This window comes from Fonsecaea multimorphosa, assembly GCF_000836435.1.
Source record: "Fonsecaea multimorphosa CBS 102226 unplaced genomic scaffold supercont1.7, whole genome shotgun sequence".
NCBI classification, from domain to species: domain Eukaryota; kingdom Fungi; phylum Ascomycota; class Eurotiomycetes; order Chaetothyriales; family Herpotrichiellaceae; genus Fonsecaea; species Fonsecaea multimorphosa.
Window position 1 is genome coordinate 336078 of NW_015971641.1, and position 22597 is coordinate 358674.

General features: G+C 53.4%; 9 protein-coding genes across 9 annotated transcripts; 8 read left to right on the forward strand and 1 right to left on the reverse strand.

Annotated features, from left to right (window-relative positions):
* Positions 1-25: 25 nt before the first annotated feature.
* Z520_04346 (uncharacterized protein) lies at positions 26-1812 on the forward strand (the record flags this gene model as incomplete). Its single annotated transcript, XM_016774853.1, has 2 exons — positions 26-381; positions 453-1812. 2 exons carry the CDS (start codon positions 26-28, stop codon positions 1810-1812), a joined length of 1716 nt encoding a protein of 571 aa, XP_016633833.1.
* Positions 1813-2904: 1092 nt separating this feature from the next.
* On the forward strand, positions 2905-4462 carry Z520_04347 (uncharacterized protein; the record flags this gene model as incomplete). Its single annotated transcript, XM_016774854.1, has 2 exons — positions 2905-3136; positions 3204-4462. The coding sequence occupies 2 exons, from the start codon at positions 2905-2907 to the stop codon at positions 4460-4462; spliced, it is 1491 nt and encodes a 496-aa protein (XP_016633834.1).
* Positions 4463-5985: 1523 nt separating this feature from the next.
* On the forward strand, positions 5986-6768 carry Z520_04348 (uncharacterized protein; the record flags this gene model as incomplete). Its single annotated transcript, XM_016774855.1, has 1 exon — positions 5986-6768. One exon carries the CDS (start codon positions 5986-5988, stop codon positions 6766-6768), a length of 783 nt encoding a protein of 260 aa, XP_016633835.1.
* Positions 6769-8692: 1924 nt separating this feature from the next.
* Positions 8693-10396, forward strand: Z520_04349 (uncharacterized protein; the record flags this gene model as incomplete). The annotated part of the gene is made up of 1 exon (XM_016774856.1): positions 8693-10396. The coding sequence occupies one exon, from the start codon at positions 8693-8695 to the stop codon at positions 10394-10396; it is 1704 nt and encodes a 567-aa protein (XP_016633836.1).
* A 1437-nt stretch (positions 10397-11833) lies between these two features.
* Z520_04350 (uncharacterized protein) lies at positions 11834-13016 on the forward strand (the record flags this gene model as incomplete). The annotated part of the gene is made up of 2 exons (XM_016774857.1): positions 11834-12358; positions 12438-13016. 2 exons carry the CDS (start codon positions 11834-11836, stop codon positions 13014-13016), a joined length of 1104 nt encoding a protein of 367 aa, XP_016633837.1.
* A 698-nt stretch (positions 13017-13714) lies between these two features.
* Z520_04351 (uncharacterized protein) lies at positions 13715-14311 on the forward strand (the record flags this gene model as incomplete). The annotated part of the gene is made up of 1 exon (XM_016774858.1): positions 13715-14311. The coding sequence occupies one exon, from the start codon at positions 13715-13717 to the stop codon at positions 14309-14311; it is 597 nt and encodes a 198-aa protein (XP_016633838.1).
* A 1365-nt stretch (positions 14312-15676) lies between these two features.
* Positions 15677-17499, forward strand: Z520_04352 (uncharacterized protein; the record flags this gene model as incomplete). The annotated part of the gene is made up of 3 exons (XM_016774859.1): positions 15677-16570; positions 16619-17149; positions 17206-17499. The coding sequence occupies 3 exons, from the start codon at positions 15677-15679 to the stop codon at positions 17497-17499; spliced, it is 1719 nt and encodes a 572-aa protein (XP_016633839.1).
* A 2160-nt stretch (positions 17500-19659) lies between these two features.
* On the forward strand, positions 19660-21008 carry Z520_04353 (uncharacterized protein; the record flags this gene model as incomplete). The annotated part of the gene is made up of 3 exons (XM_016774860.1): positions 19660-19814; positions 19886-20684; positions 20763-21008. The coding sequence occupies 3 exons, from the start codon at positions 19660-19662 to the stop codon at positions 21006-21008; spliced, it is 1200 nt and encodes a 399-aa protein (XP_016633840.1).
* Positions 21009-21284: 276 nt separating this feature from the next.
* On the reverse strand, positions 21285-22385 carry Z520_04354 (uncharacterized protein; the record flags this gene model as incomplete). Its single annotated transcript, XM_016774861.1, has 4 exons — positions 21285-21563; positions 21641-21752; positions 21814-22045; positions 22103-22385. The coding sequence occupies 4 exons, from the start codon at positions 22383-22385 to the stop codon at positions 21285-21287; spliced, it is 906 nt and encodes a 301-aa protein (XP_016633841.1).
* Positions 22386-22597: the final 212 nt, after the last annotated feature.

A 22597-nucleotide genomic window follows, 5' to 3' on the forward strand; every position in this document is an offset into this window, starting at 1 on the left:
GCCGCCGGCGACTGTCACGGACAAAATGGCCGCATTCGGGGCCCAGGTCTCACTCCTGAATTCGTTTCTGACGGAAATCGTCGACAGTATCCGCAGCAAGAATGGACAACGTATCACCGACCTCATCCAACTCGACTTTGACAGCCTGAGTCCGGAGCGTCAAAAGCCATATTCTGAACTCAACCAAGAGCTCAACCGGGCCCATCCTCCAGAGAGAGATGGAGATCTTGTGGCCAGGTGCAAGCAGACTGTGTCGCCGGACGAGTTTGGGTCCTTCAGCACGTCCTTCTCGGAATGCATCATCCAGTATTTTCGCTACCTTCGAGACTTTACGTCCGCGGACAATCAGGCAAAAGCAACCAAGATTCGGCAGTTGACCAGGTGAGTTATTGGCCCATCAGTCTTTACGTCCGTGGGAGGACCTCTGTTGTTGATTCCTTTTTTTTGGACAGTCAATGTGTAATCGCCTTGGGGGACACCAAGTATGGGATCATTATGATACCAATTGTGCTCTCGTTTTCCCGCACCCTTGCAGCGATTGCTACCAACCTGGATCGAAATCCTTCTTTGATTCGAAATCCTAGTCTGGCGACCGCACAGGATACCGAAGGTGCTCCGGGGAAGGTGAGCTTCGTGGAGGACGCAGCGAATGTGCTACGAGAGGCATTCATCAAGTGTCTTGCCGGCAGCCCTGGAGTTCCGCGAACATCTCGTCCTTCTCCAGAGGACAAGCGGGTTGGCATCTATCTGACGGCAAATTCGTGTCTGAAGCTGCTATTACAGTGTCACCGCCTGCGCAACGCTCAGCAGATGCTCTCGAGCATCGACGTTCAGTCACCGCCGTTATCCTACTACCCAGCAGCACAGCGGGTTACGTTCTTGTACTACCTGGGTCGGTTCCATTTCGCCAACAATCATTTTCGACGTGCACAGAAAGTCCTACAGACGGCGTACGAACAGTGCCATCGCCAAGCTATCAAGCATCGACGGTTGATCTTGATCTACCTGATAGCAGCCAACCTTTGTCTTGGTCGATTCCCCTCTTCAACACTCCTCTCACGTCCAGAGAGCAGAGACATTGGACCAAGATTCACTCCCCTCTGCAAGATCATACAAACGGGCAATCTTGGACTCTTCCACCAGTACCTGGATCTGGATAGCGAGTCCGGAGAGTGGTTCCTCAAGCGGTCCATCCTCTTTCAGCTGCTTAACCGGTGCGAGATCCTGGTGTGGAGGAGTCTGATTCGCAAGACTTTCCTCCTTGTCGGCTACATGGGCGAAGAGAAGAAAATCCCATTCCTCAGGTTGAGCTATGTCCACCGTGCAGCGGTGTGGGCATTGGGCAGGCAGCGGGCGATTTCGACGGCCAATGGATTTGGCTCACACGCTGCCTTGGCAGATGAGAAGAAGTACGTCGACCCTGAGTTCGCAGATATGGATGCGGCGATCAACGAGACCGGGTTTGATCCGGAAACGGGAGTGTACATTGACGAATATATCGGGCAGTATGTACCATACAGCAGTGAAGGGGAGGAGTCGCCTGCCATGAACGAAGTGGAATCTGCAGTCTTGAGTCTGATCCAGCAGGGTCTGTTGAGGGGCTTCGCTCTGCATACCAATCCCCGGTTCGCGATCCCAGGGAGCCAAAAGGCTGGGGGACCTATGAAGGCAGGATTCCCTGAAGTGTGGAGCGTCACTGCCAGTAAAGACGGAGGGGAACCAGTGCCCGGTTGGGTGGAAGAAGGAAATCTAGATGCAGGGGGAGGCGGGAGGGTGGTGAGGATATTCGGAGCTAGACCAGCAGGTGCATGAGTCTGAAGCCGGCTCAGGATATAGCAAGGATTGGCATGACGCCTTGCGGTGGGCAGCATGGCTGAGCAGCATCGCGAACGTTTCTAGAAGGATTGGACGGGCCCAATGATATCTACGAACCGTTGCCTTTCTGTCCTAATCTGTGAAAAAGGGGGACCTGTGCATCAAGTGCATGACCTGCACATAAATGCCTCGTCAATGTAACCACGTTTTGGGGGCGAGGGAGGAATGGGCGTCGAAGAAGGGGTGATGGAGACTTTTTCTCAATAACGAGGCTGAGTCGCTGCAAGTGAAGACTCAAGAGGGTGGGAGGAGTCGAGCCATGTTCGTCATGCCACACGCTGCCATGCCGTTGCGACCTTTGGCCCTTGCGCCCACGACACCCACGCATCCACTCCAAGAGCTCCCAGCAGCAACCCCATGGCACCCAGTCCACCAACAATTGTTCTGTTACCTACATAGGTACTCGGTACAGACCGATCGAACCTCTACTCGAACTCGGACTCCATTGAATGCTCGTTCTCTGTCCATCAGATCCGAAGAGCTCCTCGTCCTGACTCACGCCTCAAGCTCCATCTGCCCTGCTTGGCAGGCTCAGCAGGTCGAAGCTTCTAACTGCGCCCCGTCACAATTCACGACGGACTCGTCTCTAGCATGCCGCCACCTGCTTCTGCCATTGGCTGCCTCTCCCGCCCATGCTTGTTGTCTACGAGCGCAGATGCGGATGTTGGTGCACGGCAGACTCCTTACCGGTGCCTGTCACCTGGATGAAGGGTGGTGCCTTGTGCTAGAAGATGGAACTCGTCTCTGGGACTAAGTGCTCATGGCTCTCTTAAACATCTCCTCAACCTTTTCCTCCCTGAGAACCCACCTCGCAATGACAACCCAGCCTTAACAGGTACAAGAATGTATCTGGATCAGCCCCTGCTCTGACTCCCCTTCTGCTTGTGGACTTGTCTGTCTCACCGAGCCAACCCTCCGTGGTGTGACACAATGGCCAGCCTAGGTGAATAACCCACCGTTTCAAGCGCATTCGATACACACGAAGCTCCCTCTCGCCATTCCTGCAACGTCGGCCGTCCTGCGTTCAACATGTCGGGAGCCGAGATTGGTATCGCCGTCATCGGGGCGGTAGCAGCCCTGATCACCGCATACAAGGACGCTGGCGCTATTGTCGAGAACATCAAGGAGAGACGCAAGGCAAAAGGCGCCCTACCTCCCAGTGTGGCCCTGGAGGAGTCCATTCAAGAAGGCCATCAAGAGATTGAGAAGATCACAGCAAAGGGCATACGGCGGTTCGGGCCAACGTTCGAGCAAGGAGATGGTAAGCACTGTTCTAGACTCTGCTGCAGCACGGCTCTGGGGCACCTGGCGCTGACCTCTTCTCAAAGATATTGCTCATCGGGCTCTCCAGACCCTTACCATCGAAGTCCAAGCATCCTTCTTGCACCATCTGATGCTCGCCAGCAAAGACGACAATGTCATCGATTTCGAGGCCTGCATTGATTCCGCCATCGCTGCCCGGCTGCGCGCGGTCACTATACTCAACGAACTCTATTTGCGCCAGCAAAAACCTTCTAGTCCGAACTCGGAAGTGAGAATGTCACTGCCCCATGCAGAAGAGACGAAGGAGGTTGTCGAGGCTTCTCCAGAGCGCAGGAAGCAGTCTAGCTGGACCCCGGAACCAGTGCCTATGCCATCACGTAACACGCAGCGGCCGGCGAGACCATCTCGACCCCCGTCAGATGAGATGAAGGAGGTCGTCGAGGCACCTCCAAGCCCCGAACGCAAGAAACGCAGTGGAATGCTGGAGTCCGAGACACCTCCTAGCCCAGGCCAGGTTCCACGGAAGTCGTCCTGGAACGTCTTCAAGAAGTTGCATCGAACTTCATCTGCGGAGAAAGAATATGTATTGACGCCACCACAGGCCACCTCACGGCCTCCTTCACATGTCACCTCTCCAACATCACCTTCAATCAGATCACTGGACGATCCTCGGAGATCCCAAGTCATGACCCCACCAATCAGCCCAGTATCAACCGTTTCGTCCGTTGATGTGCTGGCTGCCGCGGGCTTTTGTAAAGGGGCGTACTACATCCAACAAGGAATCTACGAGAAGGGAGTCCAGGTCTCAATGAAGAATATGGAGTGGGCTTGTCACTGTCGAAAATGTTCCTTTGCCACACCGGCAGATCGAGACGAGCGAGGTCGAGCACGCTTCGACGACAAGCCCCACTCAACACGGAATCTCCGCTGGCGGTCTCTCCTGCTCTTCAAATCTCACATATCGTCTGGCTCTGGCCGGCAGAACACGACCCGGGCATACAGATGCCTGATATGCGTTCTTCTTGGTGATTCAACCTCTGTCTATCAAGGCGAACATCCTCTGTTTGAGCACATGTTCCACCACCAAGGTGGGGTCGTCAATGGCGTCGAACTGTGGGGTCCGATATGTTTGGAGCCCAGCGGAGCCAGAATGGGGTCCGAAAGGACGTTTGATGTCTGCTTCGCGGAAAATCCCAGATTCGCTCCCCCCAAAGGAGCGTTTGAAATGGGCGTCGCGACGGAGATTGTCGAGGCGGATGGCACGGAGATTTACGATAATGAGGATGTCTTTAAGAATCAGTGGGTGGATGAGGGACCGAGATGAGATGAGATGAGATGAGAGGTGCGCGGACGATACCGTTCCGGCTTCTCACTTCAGGAAGGGGAGCAGAAACGACCAAATGTAAGCTCAACCAAGATTCGGAAATCTTATGTTTTTTTCGGTATCTTCTGAGATGGAAGATAAAGTTGGAACTTTGTACTGTGTGATACTACCTGGGAAGGTGATTGACGGGTTACAGGACGGCATCGCGTGCTTCTAAGGCACGTGGAAACTGATAGAGCGGGCCGGTCTCCAGCTACATGGCTCGGTAGAGACTCCAGCACTTGAACAAGATGGGAAGATCCACATTTCATTTTCCCTGGTCGGCCATAGAGAACAAGTAGGATCTGTGGGTAGTCACCGGTCCGTGCATCTGATTTTCAGATGTACAGGGAAGACATAGGGTGCTGAAGGGCGAGGCTGTGGTGCATGATTTGATAAAAGAAAAGCCCTTTTCCATTTCTACCTAGAGGTACCTCAGACTCAGCCTCAGCCTTAGCTTTAGCTTTAGCGTCCGGAGTCCGGATACGAGTGATGTCTTTTAATTCTCTTTTTCATTTGATGGGCTGGAGCTTTGGGGGCCACAGAGCCTTGTTCGCTTGTCAAGCTCAATATCAATATCCCAGGTAATGTCTCCCCCCCCGGAGGTTTCCAAGCCGGGAGAAGGGAGGGAGGGGGGAACGGGACGACGCACCTTGATTACTACGAGTTTGCACCATATCCCTGATCCGTGAAAGGCGTGGAGGCTGTGGTGTGTTCATGGCGGGGGGTATTTGTAGCAACGCACCCACAGAACTTCCCGTGTGCGCTGCACGAGGGACAAGGGCATTGCTGCAAGCGGTGCTTGGCTCAATCAGATGGTCCCGTGGGCCTCTGGTATAGGGACGGGGTTGGGCGATCAACACTCAGGCTGTCTGCGTTTTGTTGCTCGGCTCGCTTGCTGGTCTCCCCTCCCTTCCTGGATCTCTCGTATTCACGGGATTTGGGTGCATGCCACACCCCGCGGCGTGTTGGCGATGCTTGCAGATGGGAACCAATTTTGGAGACAATGTACAAGTGCAGCCCATAGCTTCTATGCAGAGAACAGGGTGTTCTAGAAGAGCTCAGGACCCAATCCTGTTTGCCCGTGCGTCGATCGCAGGGTTTATACCGGATATACCGGTGTCTTTACCAGCGACCGGAGGGTCTCAAGCGTGCTCTTTTTTTATCCGACGGTTGCAGGTGGAAAGCCTCATCATGCATCAACCCTTGTCACTTCCGTCCTCGTGGGTGTGCACTGCACGGCGCCTTAGGGCAATGTTGTTGAAGAACTCTGCAGCATTGATTGAGGGGGAGGTAGCTTGGTAGCTGTGTATATATGAGGCTGTTGATCTGTTGACCATGCAGAGAAACTGTTTCAATTGTCAAGCTACTCAGCAGCAGCAACTTCAACATCATCATTACCTTTCTCCTTCAAACAGATCACAACAAACGTCCTGGATATACAAACCAATATTGTCATCCAGTTCCGAGAACCAAAAAAAGACATGTCGAGCGGCAGTGAGATGCAACACCTTCTGCCGGACGTTGCCAGCCGCCGGAGCTCGCGGACTTTCGTCGCTGACCAGAATGATTCGAAATCCGAGCAACTGCTCCAGCTCATTCTGGAGGAGTTGGAATCACACAACAAGCCCCAGATGCCTCCAGAAGTCCCCCGAAACGAGACAAGGGATTTTGCTTCGGTGCAGTCCAAAATAGCTCGAGCCACGACCAGCAGCAGCGCCGATTCCTTGATGTCTCCCACAGGCTCACCCGAAGATAAATTCTACGAGAAACTCTTCGGAGGGGTCGTTGCCTTTGCAGCCTTTGGAGGGTCCATCACATTTCAGTGCATTTTTCAAGCCGTACCGGACACGACCGAGAACCCAGAGGTAACACCGGAACATGCGCGGACATTTATCGCAATCAGCTGGTTGCTTTTCACGATGGATTTGAGCCTAGCCAGCGTCTTGCTTGCCGCAATGTACGTGCACAAAGCGTGGCACAGAAGACACCAGCTCGAACCAGAGACGCAGTGGACCCGGTTTCGATTCGATGTTTTCCGTTATGTAAACCTCATTGCGGCTCTCGTTCTGCCTTTGGGATCCCTAATTGCGTTGATGTTTACAGCACTTGCTGTGTCAGTCTTTTCAAGCAATGTGGGCTGGGCGGCATTGGTGTCGGTCATTGTTCTAGCGGGCGCCATCGCAATTTTGTGGGTTGGCTTCTGTGTCAGGGAATACCGCACCAGACACAGCAGAAAGAGGAGAGGACAAGATTCCGCTGCATGAGACTGAGACCCCAACCACTAAGCCACAGTTAGATTTTCTTTTTTTTTCAGATGTACTCGGTAACCTAGTCGTATCTCAATTCTTCAGACGTCAATGTGAATCAAAATGTGTGACCACAGCAAACGAGGTTTCAGGTTACTTTGCCTTTCTTTTTGAAACTGAGACAGCAGCGGGGCGCAGGGTTCTTGGAGTGCCACAGGATGGGGGTCCGGGTTGGATTTGAGCTTGGGCCAAATAGCGGGCCATTTTACGAGGAGGGAAAAGGGTTCCGTGGGAGCGAGGGAGCATGGGCAGGCGAGAAGGATTCGAGCGTTGGCCGACTATGCCGAAGAGAGAATCTGAACATGTGCTTCGGTAAGCGTCCGGCCAGGCGAGGATCAAACCACGCGACAATGACTGTGTGCTTTAGCGAGGACACTGGACGGAGGAGAACAAAAGGAGTCAGGGAAAAGGGGAGAGTGGGTTTCGAGAGATAAAGGCTAGATAGAGAGGTACCTAGGTAATCTGTTAAGCGGTACGCATGATGCTTTGTTATCTTTGGGGGAGAAGGTGGCACCGGTGGGTGGATGAGTGTGTGCTGACTTTTGAGTTTCGTGTTGTGGAAGTCTTTCTGCAAAGGGATCGACCACCAGCCAAAGGGCAATGCACAGCAATGTTTCTCGGTGATTCGTGAGTCCGTGAGTTCAAAGTTGTCGGAGAGTCTGAGAGTCTGAGCGTCTTTGTCTGTGCGGGAGATTGTCCAATTCTAGCCTTTGTTCAGACCCTTTCGTAAGCCCTGGGGAAATGAGGGTCTGGTGGTGACTGTGGGTTTCTGGCTCGAGTCCATGCACCCACAGTCTTATCTCGACGTACGGATGGACAACACATGGTTCCTATTTGTGTTCTGCACCTGTAGGATTCACAAGAGGGGGATGTGGCCAAAAGATGAGGAGAGAAGTACGAGGTACATCCAGTGTGCAGGCTCACGTCAATGCGAGTACTCCCGTATCTGGCTGCGCTGGGCGGAGGGCGCGGTTGGGGCTGGCTACTGGCTGCTTGTATCTACCGGTGGGCAACGGGTGGGCGCCTGGCGCCTGGGGTGACTCCAGATGCAATTATTAGCCACTGATAACGACGCCTACGGGTGCCTATGGTTCCTTCTGGTGCTTACAGTGCCTATAGCCGTTAGTGAGTTGGTTCTTTCTGGAGCCCCGAACAGTCCCAGGGCATCAGGTCCCCAATCGCAATTCCTTTCCTCCTCTCACAACTCCCTCCCCTCCTCCAGTCATATCTCACCCTGGTCTCCCAGCCCACTCTCACAGACACACGCTCTCTATCTTCTTGCCCCCTCGGTCTCAGCTAGTGGCAGGTAGTAAACGAACTACCCCGAGTCCCCGAGTTAGGGACTGCGCTCAGTGCTTTTACTTATCAGTTGCGCCACCGTGCTTTGGCCTCTCCCACTCTCCACTTTCCATCGCTGGCCTCTCATTATCACAGTCTGCGACCAAGATAACCCTCCCTGCCTTTGGAGGGTCTAGTTCGCTAACTCCTCGATCCTTTGTTCGCGACCCCAAGTTGTATCTCGCCCGGTCATGGCCCTTTGCGCCCACCCACCCGATTGCCGCCTTTTCCACTACTATCACCCTCTTCGCACTCTACCACTACTACTACTGCGCTACCAGTCCGCTCTTCCCTCCCTTCAGATTGAACAATTGACGCCTTCCTGATTCTTCTGCGCCTCGCTCCAGCGTCTGTTACAACTCCTCCGCTTCGAGCTTACCTGCCGGTGCAACCGCCGTCGTTCTCTCGAACCTCAACGTCCCATGGCCTTGGTGCAGAATTCCAGAAATCGTCCGCCTTGACAGTTGTTCTCGAAGCTATGACCCATCTCTCGAAACTCCCACCCTAACCCCCGACCCATCTGCTCTCTGGCCCAAAAAACGAAATGGCCGTCATCGAGTTCCTCGAGCGGCACATATACCACAATGAGCCGCCCGATTTGCAGTCGCGGATCGAGACGAACCCAACTCTGATCGTGTCTTGGTGGTGCACATTGTTCTCCCTCACAGCCATCCTGATCCGTATCTTGGGACGTTGGGTGCGCACCGAAAGATTGTTCCTCGAAGACTGGATCATGTTCTACAGCATCGTCCCCCTCATGATTCGCATGGGACTCGTCCATGTCGTTCTAATCTGGGGGACCAACAACACAACAACGGAGGGACTGACGCCTTTGCAAATACACCATCGCGAGATTGGAAGCAGATTGGTCCTGGCCGCTCGGATATTTTACGCCGCATTCATTTGGGTGGCTAAACTCACCGTGCTCGAGTTTCTCAAGCGCCTCATTGGAAAGTCGTGGGCCAAGTCGTACGAGATCGGACTCCGGCTCATTTATGGTTTCCTGGTCGCCACCTTTATTGCGGTTGTCATCGGTACACTGTCTGAATGCCAGCCTTTCTCGCACTACTGGCAGGTCGTCCCAGACCCCGGGCCCCGTTGCCGAGAAGGACTGGTGCAACTGATTGTCATGGGAGTGTGCGATATCGTCTCCGATGTGGTCCTGATCATTTTCCCCATTCCTCTGGTCTTGCAATCCTCAATGCGCGTCCGCAAAAAGATATCGCTCGTCCTTCTCTTCCTTCTGTCAACCATTCTCATCGCCATCACCGCCTATCGAGTCCCGTCTACCATCTCACGACGCTCCTCACAGCAGTATCGGTCGCTATTGGCGTCGCTGGAAATCCTGGCCGCCGCAGGGGTATCAAATGCCATCGTCATTGGCAGCTTCATTCGTGACCGAGGCGTGAAGAAGGCTAAATTCAGAGCGGCGTCCTTGCAAGACGACACAAGTTCTCTAGGCCGGCAACCTACAAGAACTCGGACTATATCTGTCACTCAACATCACTGGGGTTCTGATGAAGATCTGGCCAGGGGTGTGGGTGTCGCACTGCCCGCCGTACTGCGGCGCGGCACCTATACGGAACAGACGCCTCGCTTGGCCGAAGCAGCTCTGCCACAAAAGTCCCCCGATGTCAACATCGAGCCCGGCGACCAAATCCAACACACTCCATTCGCCTCAAGATGGAATTTCGCAGAGGCATCTCGTAGTCGCAGAAAATCCTCCCTGGATACCCTCAGCAGCACCTCCACAGCCAACATTCGATTGCGCGATATGAATTTCCAATCTGAGGAACCCCCCAAAGGGGAAGACGACATTGAGTACGCAGAACCCGACACACCAAGCAGAATGGGCTTCTTCGACGTCGGTGGCTTGGTCGATCAACCGCCCAATGAGTCACCAATGTCTCGGTCTCGCCAGGCATCCATCCAAGAAGTTTCTCGTCGCTTGTCCCAACCCCATCACAATGGTGTCAGGTCCGGTTCGAAAGCGTTCCTTTCCGATATTGGGGGCCTCCTATCCCGACCCTTACGGATACGCGAAGAGGACGAGTTCCATTCCACTTCAACAGCGTCGCCGAGACAGACGAGCAGTCCCGGTCGTTCGCCGATGAGGACTGAGAAGAGAAAGTCATCCCATCGGAATCGCTTGTCTTCGCAGCCGGAGGATATGCAACCTATTCGATCGGCGAGGCCGAGCGGGCCTGATGACTTGAGTATCTCGGATGCAGGGGGGTTACTACGATGACATCTCCCTTCCAGGTTGATCCTTTGAGGGGCACTACTTTTTCTATGATTATATGGAAAGCTCATGGGCCAGCGAGTCCAAAAATGGTTGTGCGTGTCAGGATTTGGCGTTTCTAAAAATTTCAGTTTATGCATATACCACTGAGCGACGGCGTTGGGGAGACTACGTATGCATATGGGTATTTACGGTGATTTGGTTGATATAATGATATCCACTTGTGTAGGAGGGGATATTAGTTGATGAGTATGGGATGTTGCTATGAGCATGATGATACTGGCTTGGCGCCAGTCACTTGTACTTTTGCACAGTCATGAGAACCAAAAGAATACAGCTATTGACGTTCAGCCTCGGTGTTTTGTGTGTATCTGCTGTCGCTGTTCTAACACTGTCACCGCTGATCTACAATCGGAGCTCGGCGCGTCCTCAGCATAAACAAGTGTAAAGTCACCCAAAGGGGAGGCAAGGCTGAACCAAGACGGACGCGAGGCTGAAAGGGCATCAGTGATCGACGGCAAACTTTCCTGCTTGTAGCGAAAACGACGCGGAGGCGAGACCCTTATGACGCATGCCGAGCAGTGCCAAGCTTCGCGTTGGATTTACCGAGGGTAACCGAGCAAGATTTGAGCTAGTGCTAGGTCTGGTTAGAGCAAATACACTTTTGATTTATCTGCGGCACCGTATCGAAACTTCTCAGCTCTCGCGTTTACAGCTCTTTTCTCCTACGACTTACTCCTACAAGGCTCCATGGGGACTGCGAAGTCAAGCCTGCCAGGAGAGCGCTTTTTATGTAATACGACAGAGAAGCGTCTTGGCCACACTTGGCGGAGTTAGAATGCCTGGATACCTTATTAACGACCGCACCAACCCTCTTTGGGGGAATTTTGGAAGAGCATTGATTGGTCAAACTATCAAAGCCGTATGAGATAAGTCTTGGTATGTCGTCGTCAAGTGTGTAGAGCATACTGGTGATAGACTTGTGGATGGCCTTAGAGCCAGCCATCGCAGGCGATGACTCCACGACAAAGGCATTTCGAGGACGAACCCGCTCGATGGACATACAAATGACCGATGTCGAGGACATCCAGGTCCTATTCCAACGAAGTCGGTCTCCAAGGCTTCTTGGTTCGGCCCACATGACGAGGCTTTGCTAGATGCATGCATATGCTGAGGACAAGTTCCTCCTCGCCGGGGTTGCCGGCTCTCAATGCGAGTGACTGGGGTTGAACAGGTCATTCGTCGAAATCAGTCTTCCCGCAGCAGCGATGTTGCTGTGTCAGGGTCGTCAAGTCTTCGGAATCATGTATATATATGATTCTATCCCCCTCACAATTGACTGGGCTTTCTCTGCCTCCTGACCTGCTACCAAGCCAAGCGCACATTTGCCCGCCGCTCACTCGAACACTCGATAGAGAAGCACCATTCACACGACCTTCCAGGATGTCCTCTGAAATCCCGAAGACCATGAAAGCTGTCCAGCTCGTGGGGGTAAGTGAGTTCGCTGCACAACCAACCAATGCACGTCTGACAGATTCTCAGTGGAAGAAACCGTACGAACTGCATGAGATACCGGTTCCTGACATTGGCGACAGCGACCTGCTTGTCAAGGCTGACGCTGCCGGGTTTTGTCATACAGATTACCAGGTATGGGAGGGTGTATACGAGTCGCCCACCCCAATAGTGCCATCTCACGAACCTGTTGGCACAATTGTGGCGGTCGGGCCTAAGGTGCAAGACAAATGGAAGGTCGGGCAGCGCATCGGCGCTCTCCTGTTCCGCCATCAATGTCACAGCTGCCTTAGCTGCAAGGTGAACAATGACATCCGCTTCTGCGAGAATATCGATTTTGCTGGACTGAAGGCTGATGGCGGCATGGCCGAGTACTTTATCGCTGATGGCAACAACTCTGTTCTGCTGCCAGATGAAGTGGATTTTGTCAACGCCGCTCCGTTGATGTGTGCCGGGGTAAGTATTCGCTTCACGTTGCTGCTATTGAGGCTCATTCATGAGCATCTCAATTGACCGTAATGCTAAGTTTCTTTAGGCCACGACTTGGGCTGCCATTGAGTCGTCGGGAGTCCAGCCTGGCGCGCCCATCGGGATAGTGGGAATCGGTGGGCTGGGCTCTTTGGCAGTTCAATTCGCAAAGGCGCTGGGACACCCAACGGTCGCAGTCGACAATCGCGAGGAGGGCAGAGCCTTAGCCCAAGAGACCCCATTGAAAGCAGACTTCGTTGTCGACTTCAACGACAAGGAGGTCACCAACAAGATCAAGGAATGGGCCGGCAACGGCGGCCTCCCGGCGATCGTCATCACCACCGACAACAACGACGCCACCAATTGGGCGCTGTCAACCCTGAGGCCGCACGGAGTCGCCGTCCCGCTTGGCTTGCCTATGCCGAACGTGCAGTTCGATTCCTTTGCACTGGTGTTCCAGGAACTGACCATTAAGGGGTCCGTGGTGTCGACGAAAGAACAGGCGGCAGCCATGATGAAAGCGGTGGCCAAGCACGGGGTCCGGTCGCATGTCACGACGATTCCGCTCGAGAAGGTGCCGGAGGTCTTGCCAGGGGCATACCTGGATCCTCGTCTCAAGGGTCGTCTGGTGGTGAAGATTTCATGAGGAAAAAGTGTGATTCTTGAGACATGTGCTCACTTCCTAGGTACAACCCTGTCCTATAGGGTGGTATGACATTCGCTCCAGAGGGGGAAGAGCTGGATATCGACTTGCCTCTTCTTGGCAGAGGATGCAAGCTGTATTTGATGGCCGAAACTCCGGGGTTGGCAGGTCTCTCTTCCTGGTTCTTTGGGCGTAGAATTCGGTACCGAAACAGTAGTCAACATCATCTCTCCGCCGCCTTTCCTCTGCGTATGGTGTATACCCCGCTTATGTTTGTTGGGCACCTATTTTGGACCAGGTAGAGGTGACAGGAACAGTGAGCATCTCGTACTTTGATTGGCGCGCATTCAGCCTCGCCGGAGTCGAAAATTCGGCCCCGAATATTTGAGTATCCAAGAGTCGGGACAAGACGAGACCGACAAGCTGAGGGCAGAGCACAACAGGTAATCACCAACTGGTTCGACACGAGCACGGATGGCTGCAGGTCTCTCTTGGGAATCGTCAAGGAGGGATCAGCTGAACCGGCACTTTAAAACCACCTGCTCTGCTGACCTCTGGACGCAAGTCTTCACGATATCCTTGAAAACAGACATCCAGTCAGTTCGCACCAAAATTACACCTTTCTTTGCATTGGAACTTTTCTTTTTGGAACAAGCAAAATCCGCACAGAAACAGAGTCGACATCTAAGCAATATCACAATATGGCCACAACCCAGAGACCGTACAACGTGCTCAGCCCGTGGAAACTGGCCCATATCGTGCTTCGCACGGCCCGGTTCACGGAGATGGTTGACTTCTACAAGCGCTTCCTGGGCGCCGAGGTCGAGTTCGAGAACGACCGGGCGTGCTTTTTGCGGTACGACGACGAACACCACCGGCTCGGCATCATCACGTACGACGGCCTTACGGACGACATTGGCAGACGAGCCGCGGAGCCGGGATTGGAGCACATCGCGTTCACGTTCCACAACCTCAACGACCTCGTGACTGTGTGGGAGCAGCGAAAGGCATTGGGGATCGAGCCCGTGTGGTGCGTCAACCACGGCGCCACCACGAGCATGTACTACGCCGACCCGGACGGGAACAAGCTCGAGTCGCAGGTGGACAACTTTGACGACCCTGACGAGCAGCGCCGCTTTCTTACTTCTACTACATTCCGCGAGAACCCTGTCGGCACAGATTTCGACCCGGAGGAGCTCAAGAGGCGCGTGAACTCGGGCGAGGATCATGCCTCGATCAAGCGCCGCATCGAGATCGGACCAAGGCCGTTCCCTACAATGGTCGGCGCGAGGCCCTGAGGATGAGGTTGAGGGTGCCCTAGGTAGCTAGCAAGCAGGATGCCCACCACAGCCAGCACAGCCTTGATTGAGCTCCTTGGCTGCCCCATTGCTCTCAGGGCCAAGTGTTGTTGGCCGTGGAAGCACGAGTCGGCTTGTTCAGAGGAGACTGGGTACATTTCAGGCAGTGAATCGAGAACATGCTACCGTGTTTTGAGGCAAGAACAGGGAGATTTCCAGATTTAGGGACACTGTTGCACGAACCTAACATACCTAGTATATTTATTGGCCCATGAGCCCCTCTTGCTTGATCCTCTTGAACTTGACGCTTGCTCCATTTGCCAACTTTTTTCTTCCCACTAAACCCGTACGCCTTTGCGGGAGACATAGTATAAAGTCTTGATTGTACTTGCGTCTAGCAGACGCCCTCTGCTCTCCGCTGGCAAATCTTCCCGCATCAGCTGTCGATTCGGTGGAGATGTCTGCTGACAAAGTTGTCGGCTTCGTTGAACCATTCATTGAGCTGCTGAGATAGTCTTCTATGGCCTTTGTAAAAAGTGGGAGAAGAGTTCCTGGACTAGGCTGTGGTTCGAAACTCTAATAGCTCATGTCCAGGGGTTCGAGTTTTCCCCAGACGCCACATCCGCTGCAGAATTCGGCGCCGAAATCATCTTGCTCACTGGTCTCTACTGGTCGTTGATCCTGAGTCTTCCTGTCTGCTTCCCCTGTATTCGAGGGTCTTCTCCTGTCACCCAGTCTTTTCAGCAATTTCAGCCTTGTTCTATTCCTCAGCATATTAGAATGCGGCTCTTGAATGCATCAGCATGTTCATTTCAAATCCTCGCACCTCTTCCTGAATGCTGCTCCGAAGCTGAGGATTTTATTGTTGTCCGGCGGCATCGAAGGAATGAGCTGGAGAGCACATTTGCCGCGGTCGAAAACCCTATATTGTTCCTAGCGATCCATCCATCCATGAGCTCTCGTCATAGTCCTGCTTTGAACTATAAGTCGTCCATCTCAAAGACAACAAGAACAACGTATATAGGTAGTTAGCTGTCCAGGGATCACAATTTAAGTATATTTCATCCCCAGACCAAGAGTGTCGACTAGACAAGGCTATATCATGGAAATAGTGACCCGTGGCGTTCATTGCTTGCGGGCATTAGGCCAGCCCAGAATTCCCCCGCCATCATCTTCCCCACGAAATCTACCAAATCCCCGATTTCTGCACCTACCACGCTACCTCAAACTTCTACCAGACTTGTGACATGGGCTTGGATTCGTAACTCCTGAACCTTAGGATCAAGCTACACACCGGCCTGGTGAGAACGCAAGTCGCCAGTGTACAACTCCAAGCATCCCTCCTGCCCTTGTGAATCCGCCATCATGCCAGGCCACACATCGCAGCTGCCCCGAGCTAGCTGCTCCTCCTGTCACACGCGGAAGATCAAATGTGATCGTCGACCCGGAAGCTGTAGCGCCTGCTCGAAGATCCAGATATCCTGCCGATACCCCTCGAGCGAGCAGATTCTGAAACGTCGTGCGCCGAGGGGACCGTACAAGAAGAGAAAGTCTCACCGGGAGAGGGAATTGGAAGATCTGGTCAAAACAATGGCAGCAAAGTGCAACGAGCTGCAGGATGCCGCCAATATTATAACCCTGAACTCCTCGCCTTGTTACGCAGGCTCCCCAGCCGTGAACCTCGATGTGGACGTGCAGGAATATCAGAATGACGTCCTGAAATCCTCGAGTCCGAAGTCTACTGTCACATCAACGTCTTCTGGCTCGTCCTTCAGGTACTTTGAAAGATCTCGCGGCCTGGGTAGAGCCTGTACCGTCGCAGAACGCCCGGGCTCCCTAGGGTCAAGCTTGACGATTCATACTGATCCAGAGCTTGTGGCCGCTAGACGCTCGGAATCGACTTTCATAGAGCCCCCTAACTCTTGGTTGCAAGGATCTCAAACACTCGAGCTGTGGCACATCTACAGAACCCGCATTGACCCTGTGACGAAATTAATCCACTGTCCGTCCTTCTCAGAACAGATTCTGCTTGCAGTGTCTCAGTCCTCGGCTGTCGATTCTAACCTACAAGTGCTTATCTTCAGTATTTGTTATGCAGCAGTCGATGTCCTGGCCGCCGGCGAGGTCGAAACTCGATTCCAGCAGAGAAAGGACGCCTTTGCTTCTCTTTACAAGCAAAGGATGGAGCGTGCTTTGGAGGAGGCGGCCTCACGCCAGAAGCCGTCATTACATGTCTTGCAAGGCCTTGTTCTTCACACGGTAAGTCTGCAGCCTTGATTGATTGGTTGAACTCAATTTGATGTTTAGATCTGCCTGTTCCGTCGGGCTGGGGATGGCGTGCCAATAGATACGGCTCTGCTTCACATGGCCGTGTCAGAGGCGTGCCTGCTGTTCCCAGAAAATGCGAGCAATAACCACGCCAACCTATCGCTACTCGAAGAGCAACTCTTGCTTCGTTGCTGGTGGGCACTATATGTTCTCGATTATCACAGGGCTGCAAAATGCGGATGTGCGCCAAATGCTACCCTCCAATCTCAGCAGGTCGCGCTACCTCTGAACCTGAATGACATCGACCTGAGCCCCACTATGCAGCAGTCTCCTACTCCCAGGACATCAGTCACCGAAATGTCTTATTTCCTTGTTGTTGTTGAACTAACTCGGCTTCAAGCATTGGCATTACCACGTCTCAAGGCCAGCGAGTCGGAGTTTGACCTTCCCAAGGACCTCGAATCCATGGCTAACGAGCGTGTGCGAGCCGTGGAAATCAATTTTCTTTGGCATTGCGAGACTTCTCGACAATTTGACTGGCTACTGCTGCTGACCGCCAAAGCAATGCTGGTACGTGTGAATGTGGGAACCTTCCTTACATCTCCGTCCTAATGCTGAATCCACAGAATCCAATTGAGATCCAGATGCTTGACTTGGGACTAGCAACCTATTCAATGGATAAGACGCTGGCGTGTGCAGCATGCGACGATTTGTCTGAAAGGACCTTCTCACTAGCCCTGGACGTTGTTGAGTGTTGGTACATTCTGAAATCCAACCCAAACTTATCATCGTGGAGTTGGTACGTTGACATTTTCCGCCGCGGGTACGACTTGGATTATGTCAAATCCGAATTGGCTCAACGGCCAGAATCAGAACAGCGGGCTCGAGCTCAGACGCTACTTGAGCTTGGGGTGCAATAGTAGAGGTCGAATAAGTCTTATGCGGTTGGCGACTGAGGCAAGATCTGTTTATCAACGTTCATTCACAGTCTCCTGGTAAGGCTTACGGTCCTTACCTGCCTTTCAGAGTATAGACTCCTACGTCCTCTCCCAAGAAGCCAGGGACAACAGAAAAAGGAGTGGGATTGATGTTACAACCTTGCAACGGACACTGCATCCATAACTTATACAACCTGTCAGGCCGCTCCTCTCCTGTGCATCTGGATCGATCCGCAGCCTACAGGACGCGATATGGCCATATAATCCTCATCAACCAAAAGACCTCATTCCAGAAGACCTTCAATTGAACTTCAATCGCCAGCTCGTGCCAAAACAGCCCTCAGGCCTCCAGAAACCGAGGCCGTGAATTGCACCTCCGTGACGAGTTCGCGGCCCAGCACCTCCTTAGCCTTATACCATCTGACGACACTCGCGATGCACACGTTAGGCTCCGCCACGGCAATGTTGAGACCAATGCAGATCCTGGTTGAGGCTAGGAATGGCACCAACTGAGGCTCTTGGTGATGCAACAGCTCCGGATCTTTCACCGGCCATCTCTCGGGTTGAATGTCTCAGGATCGTTATATCCTGCCTCGTCGTAATGCATCAAACATCCCAAGATCCACCAAGAAGATGGCCCGACTGAATTCATCGAAAGCATTCAGCAATGGTCCATCACCGGCGAGTCTCGACAGTACTCCATCGCTCTCTCCGAAAGAGAAACGTGAGGTGACACCAAATGCGAGCGACCGAAAGAGGTTTGTAAGGTCCACGGGCGTCCCAGAGACATACTCGTCTTCGCCTGGGGCCGTCAGCCTTGTTGCAAGCTTCTAGATCTTGAGTTGTAACCCCAATACCTTCTTGCGAGCGAAACCGCGGCTACGAGGCCGTCGATGGTATCCAATGTTCGACGATCGAGTTTTTCAGCAGAGACGGACGATATCTGGCATCCCCAGTTTTTCTCAGTGTTCACCAACCTGTGAGTGAGGGTGTCGGATGGTCTTCACGACTGTCGGTTTGTTGTCTCTAAAGTATAGCCAGAGAGCTTGTCGCCCTGTCACAGACACTGATGCAAGGGTATCGGCTCAAGTGCAATGGCATAGTCATGATGCTTTGATGCGCGTGCAAAAGATTCGACGCGTCTCGACGCCCAAAAAGTCAAGGAGGCTGGTACCAGAGTTGTAAGAGTTGTACCCTTTGTCTTTTCTGGTTTCCGACGTCTCCGCAACTATCGGCTTCGACAACGTCCAAGCATGTGTCTCGGGTCACTTTTCGCTCCGAGAAGTATTTGGGACCCTTTTGACTCGAACCTATTGAGCGATACTGATACTCCTATTGTACCTACTCTTCTCAGTTCCCGGAATTGAAATTTCGGGGCCGAAGTATCACGCGTTCGACCAACTAGCTGACTACGGGTACGATATTATTATACTCGGATCTCGTAATAGCCCCCACAGCCTGGGGAAGGGCAATCAATGTGGGTCCGTGGAGACCAAGATACGAGCTGCTCCAGACAGAGTCCACTCAGCCCAGACAGTCCGACGACATGATTTGCTTGCGCGATGCATACTTGTTCTGTCCTCGAAATCGCGCAGATGCATGCAGTCGGTCTTTCTGTGCTAATTCCGACTTTGGTGATCGCTTGAGCTGTGCTTTGCATGCTATCATGTGGGAATTTCCCTACTATTTCAAAAAGAGCAGGGCTGACTGCATCAGAACTGGAGTTAATTGGAGGCGAGCTTGGAACCGTGGTCGCAGAAGTACCCGACTATGACAAATCTGACAGGGGCTGATGCAGTCCATCAATATCAGAAATACGACCGGGAATCCACGCGAGAGTCTATCTCCCAATGGACTGAATCTCTCACGACACGTTTTGCGACGCTATAGACAAGTGCGAATAACCAAAGTGGACGCTGCGGCCGACATACCGCACCTATCTGCCACCGCTGGCCAGGTCTTTATTCTTGAGGCTCGAATACCTCCTCGACAGCCAGGTCAATACACCAACTGATCGACTGACTGACTGACTTACTGAACCAAGTTTCTCTTCGCTGCAACGTACGGGAAAACCAAGTCTTCAACCTCTCAAGCACTCGGGTGGTGTCTAGATATCGAAAACAAGATTCTACCGCCAGCGAAATGACTGTGTTGGGGAGAGATTCGAAGATCCTGATCGCGGGCGCCGGCCCCTCTGGTCTGGCACTGGCACAGATGCTGCGGAAGGAAGGCATCAGTTTTGAGATTTTCGAACGCGATTTATCGCGGTCTCAAGGATGGTCCGTGGGGCTCGACAAGTGAGCATTCCCATCTCATCAGCACCTTTGCCAGAAAGCCCAGGAGTCGGAATTGACCAAGATAAGAACAGATGCCTGGACGAGCTGGAGCCACTCCTGCCGGGAGATATCGCCGGGTTCGCCACGCTGAGTCCCAACTACGCACAGGGGAAGCTGGACTCCTTCAGCTTCATGGACGGAATCACGCACCAGGTCTTAGGGCAGGTTGGATCTAAGGGCCTCGACGGCCGAGACAGAATGTACTTCTGCCCGCGCGAGAAGATCCGTAAACTCCTGACACCGCACACGAACCTTCAAATAGGCAAACACGTTACCGGCTACAAGGACGACGCCGAGGGAGTAACGCTACTCTTCAAAGACGGCACCAGCGCTCGTGGCACGATGCTCGTCGCCGCTGACGGCGCGCGGTCCGCCGTGCGACGACAGTTGCTCGAGCGCAGCCCGCTGATCCAAACCGAGTTTATCGTGATCAACGGTGTCGTCCGGCTCACCAAAGAGCAGTGGGCGCCGATCCTCGAGCACTCAACGTGCGGCATCCTCCTCGGCACGGACAAATGCAAGTTCTACTTCTTACTGATTGAGTACTGTGACGACGACAGCGGCGATGCGTGGTTCAACTGGAACATCTCCTACCGGAGTAGCGACTATGCAAAGGACAATCTGTGGTCGTCCTCGGCGAGCGCTGATGAACTCCTCCAAAAGGGCCTATCGGTGATCAAAGACCTGCCACCGTTTCTGATCGACAGCGTGGCTCGCACGCCGCTCGAGGGCGTCCAGCGCCCGCCCATCAAGCTGGCCGAGACGGTCCTGCCCAACCAGCTCCTCCCGCGCGGCAACGTCACTCTGATGGGCGACGCTGCGCATTCAATGGTATGTCCGCTCCTCCTCCCTGCTCACTCATTCCTCATCACATACATGAAGCACGGTCTCTAATGTGGGTGGTGGTAGCTCCCCTTCCGCGGCATGGGCGCCAACACGGCTCTCATCGACGCGTCCGATCTAGCCAAAGGCATCATCGAGGGTATCCGCAACTCCAGCTCCGTGGACTCGGTGCTCCAGGCATATGAGAGAGTCATGATCCCCCGCGGGCGCGAGCATGTCCTCGCGTCCCATGCCGTCGGGGAGGCTGCAGTCGCGAGCCAACTCGCTGGGGGGAGGCTCGAGGAAGTTCAGAATCTAGCTGCTTCAGGGTGAATAAAGGAAAGCGTTGATTCGGGTCGGGCTAGGAGATTAGGTTTGGTATATCGGACTCAGTAGATGATAATCCGAAGTGGTCGAGTTGTGCGACAAATTATCCAGCCTGGAGAACCAATCGATCCTTCTTGCTCGAGAACAGACAGCAGTTTCACATTCGACTTATCCTGGTACACTTGCTCGAATTTAACTCCAGAGAGTAGTTGATCGACACGTATACTTTCTACTTGAAATATCTACTAACCGTATTCCAACCGCTCCTCTCTCTATATGTCTCTACTTTGCATGCGTAATCCCATGCCTCAGCGTCCCGATTTTCTCAAAGTAAACCTCCACCGTGTCCCCGTCCTTCAAATACCGTGGCGGTTTCATGGTAAAGCCCACGCCGCCGGGTGTTCCCGTGAGGACGATGTCGCCGGCGTGCAACGTGCTGCCTCGACTTAGAAACTCGATCAAGGCGGGGATTTTGAAGTGTAACTCGGAAGTGTTGCTTTGTTGGCGAAGCTCGCCGTTGACCTTTGTTCGGAGGGCCAGGGTGTGTGGGTCTTTGAGGACCTGATCATGATCAAAATGCCGGAGGGAGTTAGATACGTGCTCGCGCTCGATGTCTTGTATGGGGAGTTGAAACGTACATCTGCAGACACAATGCAGGGCCCGACAGGGCAGAAACCGTCAAAGCTCTTGCCGTAGGTCATCTGGGGCGGAGGAAAGGTGCCCGCGAGGGTGGGATCCATTTGCCATTTCCTGCAACCAGGGGGACATGTCAGCTCGATCGGGTTGTCGAGAGTGACAGGAGGTAAAGAACCTTGCGGAAACGTCGTTTGCACTCGTGTAACCAAGGACATAGTCCATGGCGTCTTCCTGGGAGATGTTCTTGCCGTCTTTGGCAATGACAAAGGCCAGCTCGCCTTCATAGTCGGCCTGCTCGTCTTGGATGATCGTGGCGAGTTCCACGTCGTCCCCGTAGCCTGCGAGGGCGTTTGATGTCTTTGAGAACATGGCGGGATAGTTTGGCGGCGCAATGCCCAATTCTTGAACTATTCACCAGGTCAATATATCTCTTTCGTGTCGACGGCGTCGCGCAGCGATCCTACGGTGGCTGACGTAGTTCCCACCGATACATCGGATGCTCGGAACCATTTTGTACGTCAAAGGGCCCAACAGTTTCTTAACGTGGAGCACCCGATCGGTGACCTGGCAGGTCGGCAGCAATGGGTCGCCCGTGACGACCTTTGCCGTCAATGACTCGTGGTTCGCTGGGTCGCCCATGTCGAAGTTGGCATCTGGCACGATTGCATCTCCGAAGTAGACTTGGCCGTCCTCTGCGCTGATGAAGCGTATAAGCCTTGTCCAGGGGACTCTTGATGGTATGGCCATGGTCGTATCAGATCAAATTTTCGACTCTAGATATTTTGATAAGGAGACTTATTGCCCTGTCAGATAGAAAACATGGCGAACCTGAGGGTGTGGTCCGTCTTTGTTCTGGGAATCTCCTCCGATCTCTACTCCAGAGAGGACATACTAGTACCAAAACATATGGCCACCGGTCGAAAGTCGAGAGCTCGAGGGTATCCCACCGTAGAGTGCGG